The sequence below is a fragment of the Neophocaena asiaeorientalis genome, unplaced genomic scaffold (assembly GCF_003031525.2).
Source record: "Neophocaena asiaeorientalis asiaeorientalis breed wild unplaced genomic scaffold, Neophocaena_asiaeorientalis_V1.1 scaffold223, whole genome shotgun sequence".
NCBI classification, from domain to species: Eukaryota; Metazoa; Chordata; class Mammalia; order Artiodactyla; family Phocoenidae; genus Neophocaena; species Neophocaena asiaeorientalis.
This window is the reverse complement of record NW_020175045.1, coordinates 2,375,863-2,400,094: the sequence shown is the minus strand read 5'-3', so window position 1 is coordinate 2,400,094 and position 24,232 is coordinate 2,375,863. Positions and strand designations below refer to the sequence as shown.

At 48.5% G+C, this 24,232-nt stretch overlaps 1 protein-coding gene across 6 annotated transcripts in view; it reads left to right on the top strand.

The window, feature by feature from the left end:
* CHST12 (carbohydrate sulfotransferase 12) overlaps positions 1 to 17,997 on the top strand; it is a 20,957-nt gene extending 2,960 nt beyond the window's left edge. For 4 of the 6 annotated variants that reach the window (XM_024763484.1, XM_024763483.1, XM_024763487.1 and 1 more), the window contains exon 2: positions 16,235 to 17,997. In XM_024763484.1, the coding sequence (XP_024619252.1) occupies positions 16,309 to 17,577 (1,269 nt within the window). In that variant the 5' untranslated portion in view covers positions 16,235 to 16,308 and the 3' untranslated portion in view covers positions 17,578 to 17,997. Of the gene's footprint in view, positions 1 to 1,991; positions 2,012 to 15,631; positions 15,836 to 16,234 lie in introns of those variants that run through there. The other 2 variants (XM_024763485.1, XM_024763488.1) reach the window with 2 other exon arrangements.
* Positions 17,998 to 24,232: the final 6,235 nt, after the last annotated feature.

The window sequence follows — 24,232 nt, the reverse complement described above, 5'->3', positions numbered from 1 at the left end:
CCTGGGCGGGTCCGGCGCGGCTCCGGGCCGATTCCCCGCGCCGTCGCTGTGTGACCTTGGCCGGGCTCGCACCGTCTCTGAGCCCCGGTCCTGTGGGGATGAGGGAGACCTGAACGGGGCGTGGGGCGCCCGGCGCGCCGCCCATCCGCGGTGGGGCTCGCGGCTGTGGTCAGCTGCCGCCGTCGGGGCTCGTCCCCGCCCGTTTCTGGCCGCCCGGCATCTGCCCTGCAGGGGGGGCGGCGGCGGGGCGGGGATCCTCCTTGCACGCTTGTCAGCTTCCCCCTTGGGCTATTGGGGAGTGTGGAGGGAGGAGCAGGCGCGCGGGGTTCCGGGGAGCCCTTGGGGGGGTCTCCGTGCGCGGGGACCGCGAGTGGACGCCCGGGCGCACGGGTCCCTCCACCAGCCTCGTGCAGGGGGGAGCCCCGCCCCGGTGCCCTGGCTCGCCCGAGGCCGTGGGCACTTCCCCGTCCCGCTGACCGCGGACCTATGACTGCAGACCCGGCGGATGCGGGCGCGTCCTGGAAGAGTACCACTCAGATGACCCTTTGCGCCAGAAGCAGCGAAAGGAAGCCATGTATTAGTCGCTAACAGTAGGACTTATATCTTCCATTTGGGCTCCTAGCCACCAAGACATGTCCCGCAAGCCGTTGGCTGGAGCCGAGGTTCCGTCTGGCGCGGAGCACAACAAGCCGTAGTGTTCCCGCGATTATTGAGTTATTTATGTTATAATTCGACGCCGGAGAGACTCAGGAGACCCGGGATGAATGACAATGTGGGTTGGGGGCAGAGCGGATGCAAGCGCATCTTTAAGGGTACTGTCCCCACACGTGTGGGTCCGGGCAGGGGGCAGCTGGGAAACGGCTCGGCTGGTCCTCACCTGCCCCCAGACCAGGGCACAGTTTAGGCCTCCTCTGTGAACACCTGGCTTTGGGAAGGTGACTCAGGGCTGGTGTCAGTGTGAAAAAGGAGATATTCGGAAGACTTTTTTTTTTTTTTTAGTGGTTTGAGAGGCGGCAATTTTATTTATTTATTTGTCTGCCTTGGGCCTTCGTTACTGCGTGCGGGCTTACTCTAGTTGCAGCGAGCACCCTTCATTGCGGTGTGCGGGCTTCTCATTGCGGTGGCTTCTCTAGTTGTGGAGCACGGTCTCTAGGCGTGCAGGCTTCAGTAGTTGTGGCACGTGGGCTTCTGTAGTTGTGGCGCATGGGCTTCAGTAGTTGTGGCGCATGGGCTTCAGTAGTTGTGGCACACGGGCTCAGTAGTTGTGGCTCGCGGCCTCTAGAGCACAGGCTCAGTAGTTGTGGCGCACGGGCTCAGTAGTTGTGGCTCACGGCCTCTAGAGCACAGGCTCAGTAGTTGTGGCGCACGGGCTTAGTTGCTCCGCGGCATGTGGGATCTTCCCCGACCAGGGCTCGAACCCGTAGTCCCGCATCGGCAGGGGGATTCTTAACCACTGCGCCACCAGGAAGTCCGGGAAAACTTTAAAAAATTGAAGTATAATTGATTAGCGTTGAATAAGTTTAAGATGTGCAAAGTGTTGATTTGATACACATATATTGCAACACGATTACCTCTAAAGTGTCAGCTGACACCAACGCAAGTGTTACCTGAAGGTAGCACTACTGAGAACTTAGAGAGTGCCTGCATGGACACACATGGATGTTTATTTTTCTTGCCAGATGGTTTCTAAGACTTCGGGCTGTTATTTTCAGGCCAGCAGTACTGTTCACTGTTAGTCAGTGTGCAGCTCCTTCATTACCGGAGCAAACGTTGAGCCTCTCATCATTTGTAAGATGCCACGTTGGGCTAGGTGCTGGTAATATGATTAACCTGACTATAGTACCATGTGATCAGTGCTGTCATCTAGGTGTTTACGCAGTGTGAAGAAGGAGGGAGCAGCTAAACTTGTTTCTTGGTGTTGTAGAAGTTTCCCATAGTGGAGATGACATACGAGTTGGACCTTGAGAGACGAGTGAAGCTTGGGGAGAACGTTCCAAGTGGAGGCAGCAGGGTATGTGGAGGCGTGGAAGTGAATGGGACGTTTGGGGGGAGGGAGCAGTGAGTCCCTGTGTTCATTGTGGGTTGGGGTTTGAGGATTGAAATGGAGGCTAAGACCAGAAGGAGGTTTCTGACCAAAGGGCCTTGAATGCCATGCCGGGGAGTTTGGACTTTTATCCTTCTGGTGAGGAGTAGTCAGGGTTTTGGGTGGGACGTGAGAGATGCGTTTTAGAAGAGTAACACTAGTGAGAACAGAGGATAGATCCAGGGTATCAGGAGATGGAGACTGAGCTGGGTACGTTTGAAGAGGGTGTGGGTCAGGACAGTGGCTGAGAGTTGAGAAGGGCGTCAGCTTGAAACAAGCAGGAGAATCCACAGTGCGGTGGCGCTCTGTGGGATGTGGTGAAAGGGAAAGGAAAACGGCAAAAGTAACCAAGGTTCTCACTTGGGTGCTGAGGACGGGGCTGGTACCTGAGATGAGGAATACTGGAGCAGGTTTGGAGAAGGAAGGGGCTAAAATGCATTTGATTTTTAGACTTGTAGAATTTGCAGTATTTGTGGGCCATCCTGGATGAGATGTGCTCGTGGAGAGAGAGAATGTGTCCAGGGACGGAATCCTGGGGAGTCCAGCGGGAAAGCGATAGATGGCAGAAGAAGAGCATGTTGGATGGCTGATGGTGGGAATGCAGTTTACTGCCATTACCATACAGTCACCAAGGCTAGTGGGTGAGTCTCTTCTAGAAGGGTCTCAAGGCTGAAGTGCCGTTCCTGGATAAGAGACTGGTTATTGATAATACTGAAACAAATGCTGCTAGTTTATAATTTGTTTTAAACTTACATCTTTAGTTTCGATTTTTCGATTGTTTCTTTATCTTTTTCTTCAGAAAGTAGTGGTTAGTTTCACGCTTACTTAGTGGGTCTGTGGCTGCAGCCAGGGCTGATGGTTCTCCAGTCATTTGCCAACACATGTGCTTAATGATAACTGACTCAGTAACTCAGTACTTCCTGTAGTTAACCAAGGTGGTGGTTTCTGTAACTGTTTAGAGAGCTTTAAAAGTATTTCAGAGAGGAATAGGAAGCACCAGGTGCAGCTGCGCGGGGCAGAGGGGCTGGACTGCTGTACTAAACCCAAGAGGATGAAGCGAATGGAGCCTGCTTGGCTCCCAGAACACTGTCAGTTGGTACTTTTCCTTCCAGACAGGAGAATGGAAGAGCCTTTGGGGAAAGTGAGTAGTCTGAGAAAGGACCTAAAAATAGTGACATCAGGGGGTCCACAGTAAGGAGGCCCAGCTGGATCACTCACTAATGAAGCTCATAATTAATAACCCCTTTCTAGGGTCCAGAGCTTCCAAGTTCTTTTAATCCCCTACCCCTTAAATAGGAATAGACAACCAAAGACAAGTGAAGAAACCTCTGATTTGGAAGATCGAGATCATAACACACACTTGGAAGCAATAGAGAGTGTGCAGGAAGCACACTTAAAAAGCATACTGTCACTAATACACACATGGAGATAGAAAATATCGCATGCAGAAATCCAAAAAGATAACACATGGATATAAAAAATACAGTGGAAGAAATAAAAACCTCAGTAGATGAAAAGGTTGAGAACTCAGGAAATAGAACAGAAAAACAAAGAGATGGAAAATGAGAGAAAAAAGAAAAAGCATCCGATTAGGCAATTGACAGCTGAATAATAACAGTTTCAGCAAGAGATAAAATGGGATAAAATCACCTGCAAAATGATAAGGGAAATCCTAGAACCAAAACTTTCTGCCTTTCTGAAGGGGCCCACTGAGTGACCGGCACCACGGATGAAAATGCAGGTATCCTTCACTCACCTGTGTATTCAGTTCCCAGTTTGGATATTCAGAGTGTGGGGGGCAAGTTTGTATAGGGAGGGATACCGAGTTTCTGATAGTGGCTAGTAAGAGTTTGGGAAGCAGGTTTATTTGGAAGTGCATCTGAAGCTGTTTCAGAATTTGCATAGTGAGAGTTCGCATGGAGAGAGACGTGCACACTCGCTCCAAGACACGTTGTTGGGAAATTTCAGAACTCTGGACAAAGAAGATCATGCTAGCTTCTCAGAAAGAATAAAGACAGGCCACCAACAGGTCATCACGGGGTGAAGCAGAATGGCTCCGAACCCATCTTTAGGAACATTGGAAGCTGGGAGACAAGAGAGCATTACTTTCAAAATTCTGAAGGAAAATATTTTCCACCTTGAATTCTAAACTCAGGCAAAGGAGGATATAATAAAGATATTTTCACAAATGCTCCAAAGATTTGTCTCATGTATTTTAAAGAAGTGACTGGCAGGCATACTCTCCCAGAATGAGGTGGTGAATCTGGAAAGACAGGCTAGAGGAGACAGGGTTAGCCTCAGAGGAGAGGTGAAAAGAATCTGCTGGATGAGATGGAGAGGCTGGGATGCCAGCCAGGCCAGGTACCAGGCATGAGAGCAGGTATCTTGGGACCTGAGCCTTGAAGTTTCCTCCAAGAGATTTTTTGGGGAATGTGAAATTGATGGGGCACCTGATGCTCTGGAACATCTGGAGAGGAGATTTAGACAGTTGGCAGAGTTGGGGCTGTATTAGTGATTAAGTACATAGAAAGCAAAGCAAGCGAAAACACAAGACTGTTAACTAGTTCCAGGGAAAATAAGCCGTTGTGCAGGAAAGAAAGATAATTACGGTGTACTGCAAGGCTCAGCTGTGAATAGCCTTTGTGCAATGATAATAATTTATGTAAACATCGAATATTGCTCTAATTAAAATGCTGATATGCCTGTCTGGAGGAGGCGTGGAGATGAGAAGGACATGGTTGTTTGGAGGGCCCAGGGGAAGAAAGAGAGACTACCTTTCTGCCAGCTGCCTGCCACTGTTTGGGGAAGTCAGTAGGTGATGCTCAAGCTGAACCATCGGTTATCGCCCAGGGCTATTGCTTAGAGGTAGGTGGTGACACCAAAAGATTCAGCTAATAAGAATGAGAGAGAAAGATGGAGGTGGATAATGAGAAAGAAAGGGACTGGGGACTGTGTGTGTAGTCAACTCCTGGGACAATTTAATCCTTTAGCATACATGCATAAAGTTGATCAAAATAAAGACAAGGCAGTAAGCTTCCAACTCTGATGAAGAAGAGGCCAGACTCTTGGCCGTTTTGTGTGCAGCTAAACATTGTCGTTGTTCTCTGTATCCTGTCTCTTGCCTGTGGTCACATATCAGAGATTTGGTGCTTTCTTTAGCTTTTTTCTTTTCTTTTAACTTGTTATAAAGGAATTGTAAAACATATCCAAAAGTAGAGATAATAGGGACTTCTCTGGTGGCGCAGTGGTTAAGAATCTGCCTGCCAATGCAGGGGACACGGGTTTGAGCCCTGGTCCGGGAAGATCCCACATGCCGCGGAGCAACTAAGCCCGTGCGCCACAGCTACTGAGCCTGCGCTCTAGAGCCCGAGAACCACAGCTACCGAAGCCTGCGCGCCTAGAGCCCGTGTTCCACAACGAGAAGCCACCGCAATGAGAAGCCCGCGCAACGCAACAAAGAGTAGCCCCAGCTTGCCGCAACTAGAGAAAGCCTGTGCGCGGCAACAAAGACCCGACACAGCCAAAAATAAATAAATAAATAATATATTTTAAAAAGTAGAGATAATAGTTTTATGAACTCTTCTTTACCTGTCACCCAGTTTCAGAAATTATGAAATCAGGGTCATGTTTATCTGTTTTTGTTAGCACAGCAACTCTTTATTGAGTACCTACTGTATGCCAAGCACTATTCATAGCCTTGAGGCTACAACTATGACAAACTTTGAAGGGTCAGGTACCTCCCTTCTGAAGTTTATATTCTAGTGCAGATAGACCATAAGCAAATAAGCCAGTGAATATATAATATTGGAGGTAATGACAAATGACATGGAGAAAAAACAGCTACGGAGGATGGGGCATGCAGGGTGGGGAGTGATCAGGGAAGCCCTCACTGATGAGGTGAGCTTCAGGCGTAGATCAGAAGGAGGTGCCAGGTGGAGCCACAGGATTCCCTGGGTGTGTGCAGGCCAGGGGGTGGGAGCCTGGTTGGTGTAGATGATGAGCAGCAAGGAGGCCATTGTGGCTAGAGTGGGGCCAGTGACGGAGAGTAAAGGGGATGAGAGTGTGGGATCCCAGTCATACAGGGCTTGTCATGGGCCACTGTAAGGACTGGAAATGGGAAGCTGTTGGACTCCAAAGATTGGAGGGTTTTGAGCAGAGCCATGACATGATCTGACTTTTAGCAGAATAACCATGGCTACTGGGTTTAAAGAGGATAGTATGGGCAGGAGAGTTGGACGCTGTTGCGGTAACGCAGGTGGGAGCTGGTGGTGGCCTGGGGGGCAGGGTGCACACAGGAGGTAGGGCAGTAGAGGGGTTAGGGTCTGCATATATTTGAAGGTAAAGCCCTAATCAGGTTCTTCAGCTAATCATAGTGAAATTTATTATCTATTTTCCCTTGAAATAATTTCTTTGAATTGACTTAACTCTGGGAAATGAGTTATTTGGATTCCAGGGTCAAATACCATGCAACAAGTATTTGAGTGTTGCGAGGAATATAGAAGATATAGTAGACATGATCCCTGTCTCCTAAGAGCTTGAAATCTAGTTTGGGAATATGCGACTGGTGTGCCTACACTAATACCCTGCCTACTTGTGAAGTACCGACGGGGCTTAGAGACCAGGGACGAAGACACCAATGTGAGCAGATAGCCAAGTGTGCTGTGGGCCACCTCTGTGGGAAGTTACTTTATTTCAAAGGCCAAGTTTGGGCTCAGTTTTCATTCAGGTCTTCTGGGACGGACATCAACCTTTCATTCCCATCAATGTGCCCATTTATTACTAATTTTTATTTGGATACACAGTCAGATTTAGTTCTCAGGGTTAACCGAATACAAGTGAAGTAATTTTATAAGCAAATAAACCCCCAGTGCTGGTGGCACGGAAGTGAAAATATACCTTACAATGGGGGTTTTAATCCAACACCAAAGCATCAGTTGCAGGGCTGGGCCATACGGGGTGCAGAGGGTAAATGTTGAGACCACTAACAAACTTTCCAAATTTCTGTTGACTACAGTGATGAGACCCTCAGTGAATTATTTGCCTTTGCAAAGCTGGAAAAGAAGTAGGTAGTTTCTGGTCTCTTTGCCGGTAGCATAAATGAATAAAACTTGAAACATTCTTGGACTTCTTAATGAAGGTCATGTCACTTGATTTAATGCTCAGAAGTTGGTTATTTGGACAAGGAAAAGCAAATTTTCTCAGAAATAAAGGTAATAAAAATTTGAGTGTCTAGAAAAACCAACCAATTCTGCATTAAATATTTACTGTAGAGGCTGGTAGACTGTAGTGTTTGGGAAGGTAGGCTCTCAAATCAGTTGTTCAGATGCCAGCTCTGAACAGTTGTAGCTGTGTACACTTGGGTAAGTTGCTTGGCTGTTTTTGGGTTTTTTTTTGTTTTGTTTTTTTTTTGCGGTACGTGGGCCTCTCACTGCTGTGGCCTCTCCCGTTGCGGAGCACAGGCTCCGGACGCGCAGGCTCGGCGGCCATGGCTCACGAGCCCAGCCGCTCCGCGGCATGTGGGATCCTCCCGGACCGGGGCACGAACCCGTGTCCCCTGCATCGGCAGGCGGACTCTCAACCACTGCACCACCAGGGGAGCCCCTGCCTGGCTGTTTTGCCCCAACTTTATCACAATTACTGTGAGGATTAAATAAGTTAAGATATGCAAGGCCTGTAACAGCACTTTGGAAAACATATTAGCTATTGTTATTATTATAAAATTAATTGAAATCATAACATTCTTCTTTGCTGATAACTGGCTATTGGTAGAAAGCATGAGTAATAATAAAAATAATGTTATATTTATATGATACAAATATTTGAGGGCCAGATGAAACAAAGATAACTAAGGCCAATGGTATAGTCTAAAGAACATGCTTTACTATTTTACAAAACACTTAGCTGATATGGTCTCATTTTCATCCTCTCAGTAGCTCCGGTTAGCAGAAAGACCTTGATTGTTCTTGTTTTATAGGTGAAGAATTGAAACTCACACTTAAAGAGATATCCCAGGCCACTCAGCAGAGACTGGACTGGGCCTCAGAATTCCTATCCTTTTCTTCCCGATCTCCAGATGTCTGTGTAGGACTTCAGTGCTGGTGTTTTTATCCTGTGTTGTAGAAATCAGTGACAGCTGGTTAGTTCATAGCGTTTGTGCTGAAGAGAAAAGTTTTAGCTTCTGGTGATTGACTTAATAAGACTGCTCACATATTCTTCCCCTTGAAATCAAATGTATCGAGGTATAATTTACATGCAATAAAATGCACACATTTTAAGTGTAAAGTTCTATGAATGTGGACAGATATATCTACCTGTGTAACTGCCACTACAAACAATATAATAGAACATTTCCATCACCCAGATTTCCTCCTGTCCCTTTGCAGTCTATGATTTCTGTCACTATTTTTGCCTTTTATAACCTTTGTATAAATGAAATCATGTGGTATGTACTCTTTTGTGTCTGGGTACTTTTGTTTAGTGTAATATCTGCAGGATTCATCCATGTGGTTGCATGTATTGATGTGTGAGTCCGTGGTTCACTCTTTTTTATTGTTGAGTAGTTTTCCACTGAATGAGTACACCACAGCTTGTTTATTCATTCACTTGTTGATGGACCTCTGGGTTCTTTTCAGTTTGTAGCTATTTTGAGTAAAGCGACAATGAATATTCTTGTACACATCTTTGTGTGGACAGTTATTTCATTCATGGATATCGTCTTTGATGTTGTGTCTAAAAGGCATCACAATACACAAGGTCATTTAGGTTATCTCCTGTGTTACCTTCTAGGAGTTTTATAGTTTTGCATTTTACATTTAGGTCTATTATCCATCTTGAGTTAGTTTTTTTTTTTTTTTTTTTTGCGGTATGTGGGCCCCCCACTGCTGCGGCACCCCCCGTCCCGCCGCGGAGCACAGGCTCTGGACGCGCAAGCCCAGCGACCACGGCCCACGGGCCCAGCCGCTCTGTGGCACGCAGGATCCTCCCGGACCGGGGCATGAACCCACATCCCCCACAGTGGCAGGTGGACTCCCAACCACTGCGCCACCAGGGAAGCCCTTGAGTTAGTTTTTTTGAAGGTCCGTGTCTAGATTCTTTCTTTTAATTTTTTTTTTTTTACACGTGATATCCAGTTGTTCCAGTACTATTTGTTACAGAAACAGACTGTCTTTGCTCCCTTGTATTGCCTTTGCTCCTTTGTTAAAAATAAGTTGATGAGCAGAAGCTAACACACCATTGTAAAGCAATTATACCCCAATAAAGATGTTTAAAAAAAAAAAAAAATAAGTTGACCATATGGCGGTCTGTTTCTGAGCTATCTGTTCGGTTCCAGTGATCTACTTCTCCATGCTTTTGCCAATACCACACCATTTTGATTACTGTAGCTTTATGGTAAATCTTGAAGTCGGGCAGCATCAATCTTCCAGCTTTGTTTTTCTCCTTCAATATTGTATTGGCTATTCTGGGTCTTTGGCTCCTACGTATAAACTTTAGAAACAGTTTGTTGATATCCACAAAATAACTTGCTATGATTTTGGTTGGGATTAATCTATAAGTTGGGAAGAATGGATATCTTGACAATATTGAGTCTTCCTGTCCTTTAGCACTTTGAACATGGAATATCTCTTCACTTCCTTAGTTCTTCTGATGATTTCATTCATCAGAATTTTGTAGTTTTCCTCATATAGATCTTGTACATATTTTGTTAGATTTATACTAAGCGTTTTTCTTTTGGGGGCTGCTCATAAATGGAATTCTGTTTTTAATTTCAAATTCCACTTGTTCATTGCTGATATGTAGGAAAGTGGTTGACTTTTGTTTATTAACCTTGTGCCCTGCAAACTTGCTATAATCACTTGAGCCCGTAAAATTTTATAATTGAAAAAGTATTGATAATCTAAGATTTATGTATCATATTTTGATGGTCAGTTTGGTCTTTAAATAGAGTCCCTAAGCTTTATTACAGAACATCTACTGTTATGGATCTTACAGAACCTTCCAGGAGGTTAAAAATCTGCTTGATATTTTTTAATACAATCTTTTTGACTTTTTGAAAGTCTCAGCATAAAAAAAAACTATATGCAAAAAAAGTTGACATTAATTTTTTTCATAATAGCCAAAAAAGGGAGCTAACTCCAAAGTTCATCAGTTGGTAAATGGATAAACAGATAGTGGTATATCCATATAGTGGGGTACTGCCCAGCAATGACACAAGCAACAACTTGGACAGATCTCAAACGCATCTTCCTAAGTGAAGGAAGCCAAATACAGGAGGCGACTTCCTGTGTAATTCCCTTTATGTGACGTTCTAGAAAGGGCAGGACTGTAGAACTATGTACTGCCTGGAGCTGGCTGTTGGGGGAGGATAAGGGAACTTTGGGGGATGATGAAGATGTTCTATATCTTAATTATAGTGTACATTTGCCCAAACTCATCAGACTGTACAGTTAAAAAGAGTGCGTTTTATTGTGTATAAATCATACCTCAATAAACCTGACTTAAAAAGGAAAAAAAGCGAGGTGCTAAAGTGATTTAATCAGGAAAGAACCGTCTCTTAAACAAATGGTGCTGGAATAACAGGATATCTCTATGGGAAAAAAATGAATCTCAACCTCTCCCTCTGGAATACTTGTATTGGATAGTGGCTGAAATTCTCTGCATTTAACATTCCTTTCCACCATGGCAGATACATTAATTTCCATTTATTACCACCCACTGTTTAATTCTCACTGGTTTGATCACTTGTATCTATAATATGTAGTAAATACACACACACACACACACACACACACACACACCCCAGTCCATATGACAAAATAAATATTGATATATTAGTGAGGGTTCTCCAAGGAAACAGAACCAATAAGGTATGTGTGTATGTGTAAAGGGATTTATCATGAGGAATTGGCTCCCAGGGTTATGGAAGCTGAGTAGTTCAGGGCCCGGAGAGCTGACGGTGTGCTCCAGTCTGAGTCTGCAGGCCTGAGGACCAGGAAGACTGCTGGTGAGAGTCCTAGTACTCGCCAGGTCTGAAGGCACGAGACCCGCGTCCCGGCTCAAGGACAGTCAGGTGGAGAGAGGGAATTCTCTCTTCCTCTGCCTTTTTGTTCTATTTAGGCTTTCAACAAATTGGATGAGGCTGTCCCACACTGGGGAGGGCCATCTGCTTTATTCAGCCTACCGATTCGAACATTAATCTCCAGAAACACCCTCACAGACATACCCAGAACGTGTGAGCAAACTACCTGGGCAGCCATAGCTCAGTCAAGTGGACACGTAAAACTAACCAGCATATACCACCTGACCTTTTTGTACTGTAGTTGTCAGTTCTGCTATCAAATTTTGGGACGTGCCCTTATACGGGCCTTAGTATGGGTCTGGCCTTGTGGCCCTCTATTCTAGATATGTCAGGATGACACACATCTGAGTGTGAGGGAGGTCAGCCCTCAGCTGCACACCACCCCATCTTCCCGGATTCTTGCCTACTATTGGTGTGAAGGCTCCTTGAGACCAGCAGCCTTACGTGGGCGGCCGGCACTGGGTGCTTGCTTCCTGGGGCTGCCAAGCTACCCTTGGCATCATACCCTGCCATGTGTCACAAGAAATGTTTAACCCCACCTTGAGCTAAGAAACAGCTCTGCCTAGCCACAGTGTTTTGGTTTAAACCCAACCTAATTCTTTCATCAGTAGTGTTTACAAGGGCCTTTGACAAAACCCTTGTAGAAAACCAGCCCCCCAAAGATGAAACTTCTGGATAGACTTTGCTGTCAGTTCTATTGCTGCGGGCAGAAGCCTGAGACTGATATGCAGCGCCAATCGTAGATCACTTCCTCTGTGAAGGTTCTTCTTGCTCTACTTCTTCAAAACTTGGGGGGCTTTTTGTTGACTGCGTTTTGAAATAGTGGGAGATTTATGTTCGGAAACAATGCCCTTATTTTTGAATGAAAAATTACTTTATGAGGTCATCGTTATTCCCTGACATGTTTCTGAAGCAGGCTTTGGTTCTCAGCTGGCTTTCCCCACTGTGCTGCTCTCACCCCCAGAAGACAAGGAAGTGTTACCCAGACTGTCCAGCTTGAGCTGCCTAGGCACCTGGACCAGAAATTCCTAGATGTCCTACTCCCTTTTAAAAAGTAAAACTTGTTGCTGGCGATGCTATGTGGTAGTCTCGACTGTATTCTCCACTCTTCCGAGAAACTGGGAACTTGTGCTCCATGAATATTTTAAAGTAGCCACAGTCCTTTCTTCTCAAAGGACTACTCTCACAGGCCATTTAATACACTCAGACAGTCTTGTTTCCATGCTGTTTTTGTGGCATGTTTGAGGTTAGAAATGACAACACAAAGGACTGCCCTGTTCCTTGATGTTAAAAATGAACCATGGCCTCAGCTTCATCGGTAAACGCTGCCTCAGCTTGGTGTGTAGGCGCTCATCCCCTTGATTTAGAAAGGCCTGGAAGGGGCTGTGACGTGGCAGGACTCCAGGGCAAGACAAGGCTCTTGGGACCAGTCTCCCCACTGAAAAAGCAGACAGGTTTTTGGCTGTCCCAGGGGAAGACCTGTCTTGCTTTTGTGCAACAGCCCCCCAATTATAAATTTTTAAAACTTTGCTTAATAAGCAAATTCCAGGTGAAGTTGGCTTGTGGAGCTTTTGCACAAGGTTGTAAGGGTAGCTTGTGGCTTCGGCAGCTGGCTCCAAATTTAGCCTCTGTACAGCTCTCTACCATATTTAGCTTTGTTTATTTTTTACACACTGTCCTACATTTGCCTTATTCATTCAACAATACCTCTTGGAAATTCCTCCAAGTCCACTGTTACAGCTCTAATTCATTTTTTTCCGTCCAGTTTGTTTTTATTGTGGTAAAATACACGTAACATAAAATTTACCACCTTAAAAAAAAAAATTTACCACCTTAACCTTTTTTTTCTTTTTCTTTTTTTTTTTTTTTGCGGCACGCGGGCCTCTCACTGCTGTGGCCTCTCCCGTTGCGGAGCACAGGCTCCGGACGCGCAGGCTCAGCGGCCGTGGCTCACGGGCCCAGCCGCTCCGCGGCACATGGGATCCTCCCGGACCGGGGCACGAACCCGCGTCCCCTGCACCGGCGGGCGGACTCTCGACCACTGCGCCACCAGGGAAGCCCGATCGTAACCATTTTTAAGTGTGCAGTTCCGTGACATCGAGCATATTCATACTGTGCAACCATCACCATCATCCATTTCCAGAGCTCATTTTATCTTCCCAAACTGAGACTCTGTCCCCATTAAACACTAACTCCCCATCCCCCTCCACAGCCCCTGGCCCCCACCTTCTACTTTCTGTCTCTATGAATTTGACTCCTCCAGGGACCTCATATAAGTGGAATCACGCAGTATTTGTTCTTTTCTGTGACTGACTTATTTCACTGAGCATCGTGTCTTCAAGGTTCATCTATGTTGTAGCAGGCGTCAGAATTTCCTTCCCTTTTAAGGCTGAATAATAATCTGTTGTATGGACGGACCACATTTTGTTTGTCCATTCACCCATTGATGGACATGGGTTGCTTCCACCTTTTGGCTACTGTGCGTAATGCTGCTGTGAACACGGGTGTATAAATATCTCTTCAAGACCCTGCTTTCAATTCTTGTGGGTATAGACCCAGAAGTGGAATTGCTGGATCACATGGTAACTTTATACGGCAATTCTATTTCTGATTTTTTGAGGAACCTCTATACTGTTTATGCAGTGACTGCAGCATTTTACATTCCCATTAACAGTGTACAAGGGTTTCACCTTCTTCTCGTCCTCACCAGTACTTGTTGTTTTCTGGTTTGGGTTTTTTTTGCTTTTGTTTTCAGTAGCCATCTTGGTGGGTGTGAGGTGGTGTCTCCTGTGGCCTTGATTTGCATTTTTCTAATGATTAGTGACATTGAGCATCTTTTCATGTGCTGATCGGCCTCAGTTTCTCAGCTGTAAGAGGATTATGCTGCATCCCCGCCCCAGATTGTGTGCAGAGGGCCTGCAGTAACATACGTGTGTAAAATGCGTATCTTAGTGCCTGACACACAGTAAGAGGTCGATAAGTGGCAGCTGCTATTAAGAAGATGTTATCAATATATAGTAATTCTCCAAAAAATATTTGACCATGTCTTTTCCTTGCAATTAAATTGAATTCTTACTAAATTATTAGTAAAGAGAGTCAGAGTTTTTACAGAATGTTGTAGGCACTGGCATTTATTAATGTGCATATACTACTTCTTGGCTGAAAAATAAGTCAAGGTATTTAGGTTATCAGGCCAGGTGGTTCTGGTACTTAGCATTATAAGTATGTGGCCGAGAGCACGATCCTTGATCTGTGGCGATGCCTGTGTCCACAAGATGTAACTGTGATGCTGCATCACCTCTACTCTATTAGTCTCGATCTTAAAATTGAAAACTGATCTCTTAAATCACTTGACATTTTAAGTTACTTTTTCCCTTTGCTGCTTTCTCAGCCTTTGGCAAACTTTTTTCTTTTAACATGGTTTCACCTTCATCTTTATAAACTGTTCGCCCTTGCACATCCTTGAGAAGGGACGGTCTTGAAAACTTTAATGACCTGGGTGCTTATGATCTAGTTTTAAAAATAGGCTGTAAAATTTTGTGATCCTAACCGTTACCATTAAAAGCGTATTAAAAGCTGTCGCAGCGTTGCTTGTTCTTATTCCACTCACACCCGCGACCCACTCGAAGGGAATGAGCTAAAGTACCAGCAGCAGTTGTGCAAGAGACAGCCGGGTATTTCACCTGTAATCCTGTTTCCTGTTTCATGATGTGTGTGGTGTGGTTATTACCTTTATAATGTGTAATAATTATATAATAAATATATAACATATAATAACTATCTAGCTGTGTGACTCTAGCACATGGCCGACAGCCCTGAGTGGGTGAGAGGAGGTGTGATCGCCACCCCTCAGGGTAGGGGTCACCAGATTTTTCTGCTCTTCCTTTTTCTGTGGGAGCACATGACGAGCTCTTAGGGCTCAGGAAACACTACATGAAGGTGATGACCAGAGAATGTACTCTTCTCTGTCAGAGGGTCGTTTCAGCTCCTTTTGTGTAAAAGCCCACCCCACCCTTTGTCTGCTGACCTGTTTACCATAAGTATGTATTAATTTTTCCATTTAAAAAAAGTGAATTAAGAGTAAACAACAACAAAAGACAGTAAACAACAGCTGCAGAGGTGGATAGAGATTGCACCCAAATTTCTGCCTAATGGACTTTTAGGTTCATTTTATGAAAATGTATTAGACACCAGGTACATAGTCGGATGCATACGAGGAATATAGACTCAGAAGTGTACACTGGGAGAGGTCCCAGAGGGTGCACAATGCGGGACCCTCCCCTAGAACACCCCAGACGTGCTCCGTCCGTCTGTGCCCCGATGCCTGCAGTGACAGAAGTCCTAGTACGGCTTCAAAAACAGCCCGTTCTTAAGTGGTTTGGGCCCACTTATAATCATTAGTGTTCTTTCCTTAGGCTCGACTCAGTTTCTGAGTTGTATCTTCTGAAGCTGCTCTCTCTCCCATGTGACAGCCCTCCAGATAGCTGAAGCCCCGACACGAATGTCACTTCCAGCCTGCACAGCCCCTCCTCGTACAGGTGCTGTGGACCAGGAGGCTGAGAGCCGGCAGCAGCCTGCACCGCTCACAGCACGCTGTCGGCCTCACACGGGGGCCCGTCTCAAGTGTTGGTTTGGATGACGTGTGCACAGAAGAAGGGGTTTGGGCGGGAGAAGGGGTGAGTTCAGCATTGCACTGAGCTTAAACTTTCTTGTTACCGTGTTTTGTTTCGCTGCGCCTCTCCTTTCATTCTCACACCCACTCTTCACGAGGGTCTGCGTTCCCGCCCGGGGGCTGGTCTGGGTCCGGCCTCCCCCTTTCAGTGCGGTGGTAAGGGGTCTCCAGTCACCTCTCCAGTCACACTCACCCTCTGGGCCTTCCCAAGCCTCATGGGTCACATCACCTGGAGAAGCTGAAGCTCCCCATCAGGCAGCCCCCCAAAGTCCACCTCACGGAGGGTGGACGAGGGAGGGAAAAGCAGGGCCACTGGGTCTGAGACGGCAGCAGGCACCATCCTCTCAGGACCGCAGGCTGCGAGAGGACCTTAGCCTTTAACTTGGTTTCTGTTGCCTTCCAGCTTCCTCGGAGGGCAGCGTCCGGTCTCTACAGGAAGCTGAAGTGAAAGGATCCGGGGAAGAGGCCCCCGCATCCATGGACACAATGACCAAAAGCCGGTTCTTCCGCCTGTGGCTGGTCTTGGGGTCCGTCTTCATGATCCTCCTGATCATCGTGTACTGGGACAACATGGGCACCGCCCACTTGTACCTGCACACTTCCCTCTCCAGGCCTCACGTCCTGCAGCCCTTCCCCAGCCCCAAGCCAGGGGACGGCAAGTATTTCACCGCCAGCATTGAGGAGATTTTGGAGAAGCTCCTCAGTGCTCACGCGAAGCAGAACATCCTTCTGGGTAGAAAGGTGGAGCAGCCCTCCCTGCTGGCCTCCAGCAAGCCTGTGCTCAGCAACATGGAAGAGAGTGTGAGGGGCTACGACTGGTCCAGCCACGACGCCCAGCAGAGCCCGGACCCAGACAGGCGGCAGGCCGAACGGAGGAGCGTGCTGAGGGGCTTCTGCGCCAACGCCAGCTTTGTGTTTCCCGCCAAGGAGCGCTCTTTCGATGACATTCCCAACTATGAGCTGAACCACCTCATCGTGGACGACCGCCACGGGGTCATCTACTGCTATGTGCCCAAGGTGGCCTGCACCAACTGGAAGCGTGTGATGATCGTCCTGAGCCAGAGCCTCTCGGACCAGGGCACACCTTACCGTGACCCCCTGGACATCCCCCGGGAGTACGTCCACAACTCCAGCACCCACCTGACTTTCAACAAGTTTTGGCGCCGCTACGGCAAGTTCTCCCGCCACCTCATGAAAGTTAAGCTGAAAAAGTACACTAAGTTCCTGTTCGTGCGGGACCCCTTCGTCCGCCTCATCTCGGCCTTCCGCAGCAAGTTCGAGCTGGAGAACGAAGAGTTCTACCAGAAGTTCGCCGTCCCCATGCTGAAGAGGTACTCCAACCACACCAGCCTGCCCAAGTCGGTCAGCGAGGCCTTCAGTGCAGGCCTCAGGGTGTCCTTCGCCAACTTCATCCAGTACCTGCTGGACCCTCACACCGAGAAGCTGGCGCCCTTCAACGAGCACTGGAGGCAGGTGCACCGCCTCTGCCACCCCTGCCAGATAGACTACGACTTTGTGGGGAAACTGGAGACCCTGGACCAGGATGCCACCCAGCTGCTCCGGCTTCTCAAGGTGGACAAGCTGCTCCAGTTCCCCCCGAGTTACCGGAACAGAACTGCCAGCAGCTGGGAGGAAGGCTGGTTTGCCAAAATTCCCCTGGCCTGGAGGCAGCAGCTTTACAAACTCTACGAAGCAGATTTCGTCCTCTTTGGCTACCCCAAGCCTGAAAATCTACTTAGAGACTGAAGGCGTTAGGGGAAAATCCTGAACACCAAAAAAAAAAAAAAAAAGTGCTTGTGTTGTTACTTTAAACCTGAATGAAGGGCCTGTGGTACCGCGACCATCTCCCGGAGGATGGAGCAATGCGTTGCCGCATATATTTTTATATGGCTTTGTTTCTCTCCTGGTGTGACACATCGCAGAATTCCACAGTGCTCCTGTTGGCGAGTCAGCTGGAAACACCTGGAATTGACCACACCCACACTCTCGTTTGTAAAATACCCTGCGATTTTGCAGTCTAGACTTGCTGTTTACTCCCTCCCTGTATTCATTGAGTACTGTGTTAATATTGTTTTTTAAGATTAATATATTTCAGATATTTAATATGAAAAGTGGAGAAGGAAACGGTGGAGTAAAAGGTTACATCTGCTCCTTCTGCCTGCGCCTGTGGTTATTTCGTTGGAGCGACAGATGCTCATTCAGGGGCTCCAAGCGGCATAATGGCTGACGCTTAGGCCTCAGAATCTCAGTTTCAGGAAAGGAGGGTTCATGGTCGTCTTCAGCAAAAAGGAGGAACTTGAATTTGAGATCAGGCGTTACTGTGTATTTGTGCAAGGGTGGCAGACAAATCCTTCAAAAGTGAAAGCTCTCTTATTAGGTGATACATGTGAAAAGGGAAGGCTATTAATAAGGGTTTCATACTTGAGATCATATCGAAGGTAAATCGTACATCCGGGTCACAGTCACAGAGGCTGGATTTTAACTCCAGCTGCCTCCTTTCATTTGTCAGTCACGGACGTAAGGATTTGCAGTAGCAGGGACTGAGTTTATCCCTAAAATGCGTCCCCAGCATCAGCAGGGCGTGGCTCGGGTGGGAGTCTCATTGCCAAGCTGGCTGGTTCGATTCAGCTTCAGGGACGTTCCCTCGAGGTCATGACTGACACAGGGATCTTCATGTTCGATGGCCCTGCCTTGGTGAAGGTGTCTGCTAGTCCAGGAAGGCTCTTCTTGAACATCTGGTTCAAATTCCTTTGCAGGTTTTGCTCTGAACCTGTAATTGGTGAGAAGCGTGCGGTCATTTCGTGGCGTTTGGGCATCACATTCGACCGTGTCTTCTGGATCTGTAGCATTTGGTCCTAGACGCCCAGTTCCTGAAGAGCTGGCAGAACACGTGGAAGGCCTCCCCCCGGGTGTCCTTGGCGGGTGGTGGCCCTGCTTTTCCCAGCTGCGAGGTGGTGCTGTGTGTGGCTGGAGCCCGGGCCTCCGGTGCTCACCTTGCAGCTTGGAGCTCCACAGTATTAGAAACCACCACTTCCTTTGGAAGCTTCCCTTCTTTCCGTAAGACAGTCGGCAGCCGGTACACAAACTTGAGGAGTCCAGTTTCAGAGTACTTGTCTGAAGAGGCACCTGCCTCTGTTGGGAGTTTTTCACTGAAGTGTGTTCATTTCGAGAATATTCAGACAGATGTCAAAACTCATTGGGTTGTGAGCTTTTTAAGGACAGGGCCACATCTCCTTCTGTCTATATTCCTGGTTCTTTGCATAGGTACCCAGTAGGTCGGTTTCTCTGGGTGTCGGAGGCATGTTTGCAGGGATGTTCAGACCCAGGGACTGTTGGAGTGGATGCCAGCTGCATCCACACAGCCACCCAGATTCCTATACCAGGGCCCCAGCTGCTGTCTGCACTGGGGGGATGACTCAGGATGTGATGGCAGAGAAGGTCCTCCTGGTCTGGGTGTGTGGGGAGGGGTGAGACAGGCTCCAGGAGGAGAGGGGAAGCCCGCACCTCGCCTCTTTCTGGGGCGTGAGCCTGAGAACTCATTCCTTCTGTTCTGTGCCATTTCCCTGACCCACACAGTAGTATCTTGTAGAGGAATTGGGCTCCATATTTTTTTCGGCTAAGATACTATAAAAATTTTTAAATGGATGTTGTACAATTGGACAATTTAACCAAACAATTCCATAAACTTAAAATTCTTTATTTTGCCTCCGTCTTCCGGCCCTCATCAACACATTTACCCACAGTCCTAATAACACTGTGGTTTTGTGGTACAGAATCCTCTCTCGTGTCATCTCTGAGCCTCCAGGGCGCTGCGCCTGTTTACGGTCAGGGAGAGGGCGCAGGAGGGACTCGCCCAAAACGCAAGGCTGTGGGCGTCCGAGCCTGCCCTGGACTTGGGCCTCCTGACCCTGGTGCTGTGCATTTTCCACCTCACCCAGGTGTTTAGCACACTTCTTGGGCGGGGGGCGGGGAGGGTCTGTGAGAGAGAGGTACTGTTGGTCCTCTTTCCTCTAAAAGTGTCTGGTACACATTTTCACGCATTGATACGGCGTATCCACCTATGGCTTCTAATGAATATTTAGGCAGTGTTCTGCCGTATTGCTTTTACCATCTACTTTTAAGGAATTTCTACTATTTGGAGAATTTTAAGCTTGTTTTTCAGCAAGGGCTGGGATCTCACTTCTCTCCCCAGTGCAGTTAGTGGGCACCTGCATCCATACTTTGGTGAAGGAGGGACTTTAACCCGACTCTCCCGCTAATGGGCAGTGAGAGGGGCTGCCCTGGCCTCCCCAGTGCAGGGGCTGCCCTTGAACTGGTGAGCAGGGAGCACAGGGCTGGAAGGGGCAGGGCAGGCATTCCCATCCTTGGGATGGGACAGGAGCCTAAGGGAAGAAGGCTGGGCGTTTTGGGGACAGAGCAAAGCAGAAGCTGTGAGAAGCATGCCTGTCTGACCCGCCTGCCCTGGGAAGCTCCCTTCTGAAGCACATGGAGCCCACCTGAGGTTTCCAGGACTGTGCTTCCCTGGGTTTTGTTAGAGGCGAATCTCTGCACTCAAACGTGGACACTCTAACCCCTATCGCAGCTTGAATCTCCTTCCCATTCATCCCGTGCCTAGAGCAGGGGCTGGCACTCTGCGGGCACACGGTAACTGTTTATTGAGTGAGTGAGGAGATGAAAGGTGCTGCCTGAGCCTCGTTCCGGGCTGTGAGCCAGGACGGCTGCCGTCATTCTCGCCACGTGTTTAATAATAAGGTGGCCAGGGCTGGTGGCGGTTCAGTGACGGACCCTGAGTGGGCTTAGAGCTCACTCCCTGTGACTTCTAGCACTTTCGGAGCACCATGTTGTCTGTGGGGCTGGCTCATGAGGACAGCTGGCACTATTTCTGGGGAACTAAGTGTTCACCTCTGGTTCAGAGAATAATAACGTGTTTGTATTCCCTTCCTGTATTCTCTCTTCCCTTTGGAGGGTGCTGTCGCTTGCCTTTTCCTCTCAGAACGAGGATTGCTGTGTTCCATGCTTGGCTCCCATGGCCCTCTGCTGAGGGAGGCCTGTGTCCGTCAGGAGCCGGCCAGGCTGCCCCGTCCCTTCCCTGCCCCTCACCCCCCACTCCCTTGTCACCTCGAGAGCCTTTGTGGGCTGGAGACCAGAGCGGAGGAGAGAAGCAGGCTGGTCCGCCCCTGGCGGTGGCTGGGAGCTCGTGGATGTCTCCCTCGTGTGGTTCCAAGGCCCCACAGGTGAAGCGTGCAGTCTGTGAGCGTGCTGTTTCATTCCCCAACAGGCACGTGTCCCCAGACATCTGCTGCCTTGGCTGCACCTTTGTGGGGGGACCTAGCTCTGGACCAGCTGTGCCGGCCCTGTTTATGAAACATGGCACCAGATGGGTTCCCAGCAGCAGGATTTCAGGAGATGCGCCGACATCCCCAGAGCCGCCTTCTTAAGTTTCTCGGGAAGAAGTTCGGTTTCTGGTGGGATTTGCTCCTCAGCCTGTGCTGTCCCCACTTGGACAGCAGAGCGTCTCAGAGGGGTGGCGTGATGCTCTTGACAGAAGGTCCAGGATGGTCTGTTCTCCTCAACGGCCCCATCCTGCAAAGTAACAGGCTCCCAGATATCATGCAGACCCGAGGGGGTCAACTCACCCGAGCAAATTATCCGCGGGTAATTACTGCCTACTTATTGATCAACTACACTTCCTTTTCTGCCCACCCCACACTCCAAAACCTAAAAATATGAACAGGTAAAACTTGGATAACACTGACATAATTCATCTAAAAATGTGAAGTGCTTCTCCCAAAGGGAAGTTTGGAAGGACTCTTTCTGGTCGACGTCTGTTGTTTTTTGCCGACACAGGTTCCTCCTCCTGGTCAAAGAGCCCATCACTGTCTCCCTCACCCTTAGCCCAGGAGACTTGAGCAAGGCCATCCCCACCCATGCCTTAGCGCTGGCTAGGCTGCCAATGCATTCTGAACCCATCAGTCCCAGTGCCCTCTGCTGGAAACCTCTGGGTGGGGGCTTTACCAGACTGGAGGGACAGAAACCACTCCTAGAAGAGCTGCACCGAGACTCAGACCGCACAGTGAGGGCGCAGGGCTGGGAGGAGTGCGGACGGCCTGGGGGACGTGCCCTGAAGCTGGTCCACCTGCGCTTTGCAGGTGTTGGGGGGCCAGTCGTTTCCACTCGCTTAAGCTCATTTGAGCCGGATTTCTGGCATTTAACGTACAGGATCCTGACTCGCTATTTAATCTCTACCCTGGATCCGACAGACGAGGGTTAAAGAGGGCCCGTTAGTGAAGAGAAACCATTGACCTTCTGAGCACATACTGGCTGCTGTTCATGTAGGTGTGAACAGTTTATCAGCATCACGAAACTTTCTAGACGCTCCCTTACTCTACCAAGGCCCAGTGGCTGGCAAAGGGCCCCCCTGGGATGCCAGTTCAAACCAGCAGAGAGATGAAGGGACCGCGGGATATTTTTTCTTTGGGGAATTATTTCATCATGCATCATCTGGACGGAAGCTAATGAGGAAGACACCTGCTTTGAACTCATCTCTGCCTTTGCCCTTGGGTACTTCAGATGCAAACCAAATGTCGTCCCTTAGGCCTGCCCGAAACAATTCAACTTGGCCATCCTGGGCACCATCTGGAGGGTATGTGCTCACGGTGATGGCACCATCACGCTGGCGGACAGGGGTCTGTTGGGTGACTTTGTCGGTGATGAACGAACACGCCCTGTCGTACTGCGTCTGCCCCTGACAGATTTTGAGTGTGCGAACTTGCAGTCCTGGTTGGAGGCTGGCAGGACCGTGAGCGTGTGTGCCGGATCTGAAATGTATAGCTCAGATCTTTGGGGAGTGCTTGACCCAACTCAGAGCCTGGGCATCCAGAACTTTCCTGCTACTTCGGGGACTGAGCACACTTCGGCTGGGTGCAGGTTTGAGCGGGATGGTGCTGACCTTTGAAGGGAAGAAAGCTTCCTCGGAGGGGGAAGGGGACGTGCTGGCCCTGATGGTCAGCGGGGGTGCCTGGAGCAAAGGGATCTGCAAACTGGTCTGCGAGCGGACTTCTTATGGTCCTTTTCTTGTGTGTAGTGATATATCGACACACAAATGGAAGGTCTTTGTATAATCAAAACGCAAAAGAAGACCACTGCCGCTCAGGTAGATCTGATAGAATACACCACTGGACAGAGGCCTGGAGACTGTGCTGCAGTTCTGTGTCTCTTTGTGGCTTTGTCTTGGGCCAGGGGAGCTAACGATACATTTTGCGCTTTCATGGCTCCTATCGTGTGAAACTACCACCTCTGGAGTGGTAGTGAGTCTAAACCGCTCTGAATCCTTGCATGAAGGGTGAGGCTCCACCTCTTTCCCTCTCTAAGCACCATCCAAAGCATGAGGTTGGTTAGCAGAGACATGGCGGCCCTTCTCGGATTCTGGGGCAATATTCTGCTTGCGTCTCAAGAGCTTCCAAGTGCGAGGGCCTGTGCTCAGCGAGTCCCCTGGGCTGGGTCAGCAGAGGCCGCTGGCCGTGCTCGTCTCAAGAATTCCCACAGGCCCAGAGGGAAGACCAGAGCAGGAGGGGAAGAGCGTGTGATGGCTGGGTCAGCATCCAGACCTTCCCAGATGCGAGAGGCAGGATAGCTGCCACGGGTAGCGTGCTCACCCGCGCGGCCGAGCTCAAGTCCCAGCCCTGCAGGACCCGAAGCCATGTCCAGGAGGCAAGCGAGGGGGCTGGCAGGGACCTTCAGTCTTAGGGCTTCTGCCCCGGGCAAGAGTACATCTTTTAAGCAAGTTTGGAGTAGGAACCTTTAAGATGCTTTTTTCACCCAGTAAAATAAGAATGCTGATAATAAAGCTGTTTATTTTATAATTAGATGGCTGGCCATCCTATTTAGGAAAATGGGTTTCTCAAAAGAAAAGAGGAAGTTGACCTTGTGAATACATTTTCTTGGATGAATTGGGGTGTTGATGTGATGGTTTCAACTGGTGTTAAAATCTTTTTTTTTTTTTAATTTATTATTTATTTATGTCTGCGTTGGGTCTTCGTTGCTGCACGCAGACTTTCTCTGGTTGCGGCGAGCGGGAGCTACTCTTTGTTGCAGCGCGCGGGCTTCTCATCGTGGTGGCTTCTCTTGTTGCGGAGCACAGGCTCTAGGCACACGGGCTTCAGTAGTTGTGGCTCGCGGCCTCTAGAGTGCAGGCTCAGTAGTTGTGGCACACGGGCTTAGTTGCTCTGCGGCATGTGGGATCTTCCCGGACTAGGGCTTGAATCCGTGTCCGCTGCATTGGCAGGCGAATTTTTAACCACTGCGCCACCAGGGAAGTCCCTGGTGTTAAAATCTTTTAAAAATTGTGGTAAAATACACATATGGACCGGGGCACGAACCCGTGTCCCCTGCATCGGCAGGC